The following is a 6,000-nucleotide window of genomic DNA, read 5'->3' on the forward strand; positions in this document are numbered from 1 at the left end:
AGTGTTTCATGGTTTTCGTAGTATCTTGTACACCTTGATCTATTGAATAGTCTGAAATATTACCATAACGACATGAAGTTATAGCCATGAGGTGCACTCATCTCACCACTTGAACACTTTCAAGCATTTTACTGTACAGACTGATAAGGATTGAGTGAGAGTGTCGATTTATATTTCCTGAGCCTGTGGAGCACTTCCGTAGCTCAACTGTCTGTCAACAATATTGTCAAACTACATACAATTAGAGAACAGAAATGTATATTTGTGTAAGACTCCTATTGTTTCACTATTCCATTCAATGCTTCATGCATGCTAATATGTTAATTTTAAACTCATCACAAAACATGATCTTCTGATGAGGTCATCTGTAAATAGAAAAGGGTCTTTTTGAAAATAACAAAATTCAGTATATTTAAGTGGCAGAAGTGATTTCATAATGTATGATTTTCTTAAATTTAAAAGTTTAAATATCTTCTGTTAACATACAGATTTACCATTTGACAATGATGTCATTCTCAATAAGCTTAAATAAAAATGGGTTTTGATTATTTTACTTTTGAAAATCAATGTTCTACTCTGAGCTTGTATATCCCAGATATTTCGAAGGGACTAAGCCCTTCTTCCTCATTGGGTCCACTACAGTCACTGATCTCAAACTGCCACTGTCAAATTTGAAAAAGTATTAAAATAATGTTTAACTTTTACAGATAATATGTTTCAGCGCTTGTCTTTTTAGTATGGAGTTTCAGGGTTTGGCACTCACGGATTTTTTGTTTGGCACAGCCAAGGTTTACAGTTCGACACAAAGAAATACCAGACGGAAATGCAACATTTTATCCAAGACAGACGACACGTTTTCATTTCTGTCTTCGTCTGAGAATGCCGCACAGTGCACTGTTGTTGCATGCAAATTTAAGCAAGTTGTTTTAACGGTCACAACTGTCGGTCTGAACAGAAAAGGACCCACGTTTGATCGTCGTATCTTCGTATAGCTATCGCCTTGGAGTAATCTATCGAAATAATGCAAATACACGGGGAAGAACCTACACCCGTGGAAAGGCAACCAGCAGTGATCTCCGGCAATAAGTAGTTCACGAAATAGAGGAGATAGGTGGTGATCAGGCGACTGGTTTTGTACCTCGTGGATCATATGTACAAACAGCAAAGAAATTGCGATTGGCAGCAACGACCGTATTAAAAGAAGATTTGGGTACATTTTTGCAAGACCGGTTCAGTAAATCCCCCAAGAAACTATCGCCGTGGTCGACAAAGAGTGTTACTGGATGTTGAAGTTGAGTTCATAGAAGCACATCAAATCTGAGAAGCCCTCCGCCCGGACCGTTCAGTTTTTACGGCCTTGGGGGCCGGCAAAATCTTGTCGCCGGTGTTCAAAAAAATATAGACCCCCTGCATTTTTCGTGAAAAAAGATGACCCCCCCTTTGTCAGACGAAAAAATTTGATGACCCACCACCCCCCCCCCCACCCCGATGAAAAATAACCAAAACACATATGTCAAATTACCCGCACGGTTTGGATTTGAACTCCGGTACGCGGCGCACTTTATTCGTGTAGCAGAGATGCCAGTGCACAAACTTCTTAGCCACATCCATGCAAACGTCTATTGATTAGGACTCATGGTATGAGTCCAAAAGGGTTGTGTAAAATTGTCTGCGTTTTCCCCTGTATTGCAATGAGTTCAATCTGTGCCTGCCTATCTGCACCGCTGCTCTCAGAGAGCAAAGTTGGCAGATACAAGTTTTCATGTGCAAGTTTTGATTAACACTGAATACACAGGTGGTTTCCGTTATGGAAGTCAAACCTTGCTACACTGAGTGAGTGTTTGTTACCCTTCAGGGTACAATACAAATAAATGTTTAGTCAATTTCATAACTAATAGCTTCAATTTTTGCATTTATTTTAATATTCCCGGTAAAAATCACGCCCTTTAGTGCAAATCACATCCCTTGATGTTAAATGGAATAGTCTTCCGGTGTGTTTGACCGAAACTGCGAAGGTTTGAACCAATCATACGCCTGTGTCGGGAAAGATTACTGTCACTCTTAGGTAAAAGTTCTGCTACAGTGTTATAGCTCCGTAACATTCTGCATGATAAGAGAACGTGCGGCAATCGACGCATCCTTTGATGTTATGTGTCGGAGTACAACAACTTGTACGTTACAGTCAAGAAACCCGTGTGTGCCAAACCCTGAAACTCCACACTAAAAAGACAAGCGCTGTAATATGTTCAAGAGATTCATGGTGTTTAAATGTGTATCTATTTGCTTGCTTTCAGCCATTCTATGGTGGAAAAGTACACAGGATAAGTGGAGAAATGAAACACACCCCAACAAACCAAGTGATATGCAAATTCAATGGCGAATGGAACAAGACTATTGAGTTTTCATACACCAGTGTAAGTACCCATTGCCATGGTGATGCCAAAGTTTTAATTAGTGTTGAGACATGACAAGGACCAACAGTTTTTAGCATTAGCTGTTCTTACATTTAGTTTTCTGGTCAAGCTCGTTTGGAGAAAACGGCCATATTCAAATATTGTTGAAAACTAAAGATAATTTGTTCGTGTAGTTCTACGATGTTTGTACTGGTATGTGATATCTGCGAGAAACAGTTATCTTTAACAAAGTTTGAGCAAAAATTGAACCAATCATTTCTCTATTGTTCCAGTGATGTCATCGTTTATTGTAACTACTTCATTGATGTGTATCATGCTAAAACCCTTGCATTTAAGAATGATGATATCAACTATTTCTAAATCCTTTCATAAGTTTCCAGGAATGTCTCAGCCATCAAATGACATTAGAGCACCACAGGCACCACAGAGCTTCAACAGTCTGTATTCTCATCTAACTTGTGATATGACATTCTAATATCCCATTGCGTCTCTACAGGGAGAGCGTAAAGTGATTGACGTGACGTCATTGCCGATCATCAAGAAGAGAGTAAGACCACTCAGCAAGCAGGGTCTGTATGAATCTAGAAAACTATGGAATAATGTAACAAAGGCATTGAGACAAGGTGATTTAGACACTGCAACGGAACATAAAAGATATGTAAGTTGATTAGTCTGTCGATTGTTGGACTAACTTGAATTTATGTGTGATAATCTGTTTATGTTGTGGAGATTTGATACTCTTAGAACAGATGTGAAAGTGCATATGTAGCTAAACGACAGCTATGTCTTTTAACAAATGAAATATTACAATCTTACCAATGTTTAATCAGCCAAATTCAGAAAGTAACGTACAGATTGCTAATGTGAGAAACACAAGTGACACACTCCATTGTTAAGAGCAAGCACGGTCACATTGACTCAGTTCCTCAGTTCTTTGATTTTGGATGTATAACAGAATTGGCGATACAAAAAACTATCTGATAAAAGGGAGTACCAATCAGAGATTTTTAGGGCTTCAAATACACATACAGCTTGGTTTGTAAACTCATAGGGAATGTTGCAGTCCTGTCCCCTGTTAAGAACGTTATCTACTAAAGTACGTTATCTACTACTAAAGTCACACTTTGACTTGAAATGTATCTGTTGTCTCTGTTTCTGATTTCTACAGCTTGAAGAGAGACAAAGGTCAGAGGGCAAGCACAGAGCAGAGACCAAAACACCATGGCAAACCAAATTATTCCACAAGAGTGGAGAAGGATGGCGTTATGGTCAGATGTTAAAGAAAGCTGTTGGAAGTCAAGAATCAATATCATGAAGGGGAAAAAACTGGAATCTTTAGAGGTGTGGAGAACAATGTAGCTTCTCTTGCCAAATTTGATTTGTTTAGATCGAAAAGGACAATGCAAGTTATGGAAACCAAATCAAAAACAGTGAACTCAGTGACGATGTTAAACTCCAATTTATGTAGAGTATTGATTCACTAAGTGTTTTCCCAGCAACCTCAGGTGCAACTTACAGTGGTATTGTCTTTTTGTAACATATTTTATTCTTTATTGTATGTCCATATCTGACTCTGAAAATATGAGTGGACTGTGCAACATGGAGGTGAGATAGAATGGTTTTAAGGCATGACCCTCACTATCCCACGTGTCATGGTGGTTTCTGATTTTTAGTGGAGGCTCTGTAAACAGGTCTTGTCATACTAATTTATACTGTTCTAGGGAGTCCCAACAGACAAGGCACTGCCACTACACTGCCGGCCATGCTGTATACTCACTCTGTGTTCGGAACCTGTCTATACTTCCACGCTCAGATTACGAGTGTGTGACCATTGAACATTTGATCTTCTGAACTTAAAACTTTCAACAAGATTAGATATTACAGAAAGACAACACCTCTGTAAGAACTTACGAACTTATCATCACTGCACCGCTGGCATTTTGCCAATCAAGAATTTAAGCAGTTTGAATAGTCTTCATCATGCACTCATTTCAACAGAAATTTACTGCGTAGCAATTATTTTCAAAAAATTTACTTATGACAGTTTTGAAGTGAAAACTTTCTGTTTAAAACCCATCTTGATCGCTATTTTGAAGGAAAGAAATTACCATACTTGAAGTGTTACACCATTGTGTAACCATTCTATACACAGAGACTGTAGACTTCATATCGGCATTTATCAGTTTGAAAACAATAACCCTTACTGTAGCTAGCTTTGTTATTAAAACCCTTTCTAATTTTTTTTTTCCTCCTAAGTTTGATTCAAAGGAACTATAGATTTGGTGTAGACATTCATTACAAATCTGGATCAAAATTTGTAAGAAATTTGAAAGATAGAAAAATAATGTTTTCTGTTTGAAACCAAGAAAAATCTGTGGAGCATCATCATCGTAATGAAACAATTGAAGCATTGTCTTGTCACTGAGATATGTTTCCAGTACTCATCTCTCCCTTTGTTATAACTTAAAATCTTATTAAAGTAAAAGTCAAAATGGTCTATTTTTTAGAAAAAAGTGAGATTTCTTCATAAAACATCTCCGTATGTATTATGTACAGTACCCATGCATAACATTTCAAAGCTGCAATAGACGTAATAAATAAACAAATAAGAAGCTGTTTACTTTACTGTAAAATAATGATCAATTTGTAAATAGCTTTGATTGTTCCAGTAATGTCAGTAGAATGATAGATTTCATAGTTACTTTTATGTTTAACACAGATTAATTATCATTGTCGTTATTTTTTTGTCATGACAAGAGAAATTTGATACTTTAGAAGAAGTCATTTATGTGGTGCTGTCATGTCAAAGTGTTCTCATTTCCTTTTGTTGTGTAATTTATCATTTATCACTTCTTTGAAGATTAGATTGTGTCTGAAGATTAGAACCCGATGTGTCCTGAAATTAGGTGTGAAAAAAAGGCAAGGGAAGAGTGGTTTGTGACCTATTTATCCTGCCTGGTGTTTTTGTTGTAAAAATTCACCAGAAACAGACAGAATGTACCCATGGATACATTTGTCTTATGAAGTGAATAAATGCCTTAATTGACGTTGTATCCAGTTGGTCCTCCATGATCAGATTTAAACACAGATGGTAGTACATGTGTGCATGTGTGAGAAAGAAGTATGCGCCTTCCAGTAGTGAGCTGTGACAATAACTTTGTTTGGAATAACTTGTGATCTGTTTATCAAGGTTGAAATCTTAGAGAGTTTAAGATGTTAATGTTGACTCTGATTTTAATTCCTTTAACCTTCCTTGTACTCAAAAAGGTTTTGAATACAAACGGTTAGATTTTTCCTGCCTTCTAAGTCATCACAATGATGAAACAAATGACAGAACAGAAACATGGTGGTAAAAGTTTCAACTGTTACCAGCAGTGATTTTATGCCATGTTTGTCTAATCCCTACACAGTGAAATAGTAATTTGATAAGTGATGGAGTGTTGGCAAGATGATTTATGTTTTCACTCTCAGGTGAATTAATAATTTGATCATAATAGTCAAAATCTACAAAAGTCATGAAAATCGGAACATTAGAAATTCAAAGATTATTTTCCTTCTATTTTCAATGTTGGAATTAAAGGGATAT

The 6,000-nt window shown here is 36.9% G+C and overlaps 1 protein-coding gene across 2 annotated transcripts in view; it reads left to right on the top strand.

Annotated features, from left to right (window-relative positions):
- The window catches only part of LOC139139834 (oxysterol-binding protein-related protein 11-like), a 55,110-nt gene extending 49,643 nt beyond the window's left edge, over positions 1-5,467 (top strand). For both annotated transcript variants that reach the window (XM_070708770.1, XM_070708771.1), the window contains exons 16-18: positions 2,295-2,414; positions 2,911-3,072; positions 3,583-5,467. In XM_070708770.1, coding sequence (XP_070564871.1) covers positions 2,295-2,414; positions 2,911-3,072; positions 3,583-3,729 — 429 coding nt within the window. In that variant the 3' untranslated portion in view covers positions 3,730-5,467. The remainder of the gene's footprint in view (positions 1-2,294; positions 2,415-2,910; positions 3,073-3,582) is intronic.
- Positions 5,468-6,000: the final 533 nt, after the last annotated feature.

The sequence above is a fragment of the Ptychodera flava genome, chromosome 9, assembly GCF_041260155.1.
Source record: "Ptychodera flava strain L36383 chromosome 9, AS_Pfla_20210202, whole genome shotgun sequence".
Taxonomy (NCBI): Eukaryota; Metazoa; Hemichordata; class Enteropneusta; family Ptychoderidae; genus Ptychodera; species Ptychodera flava.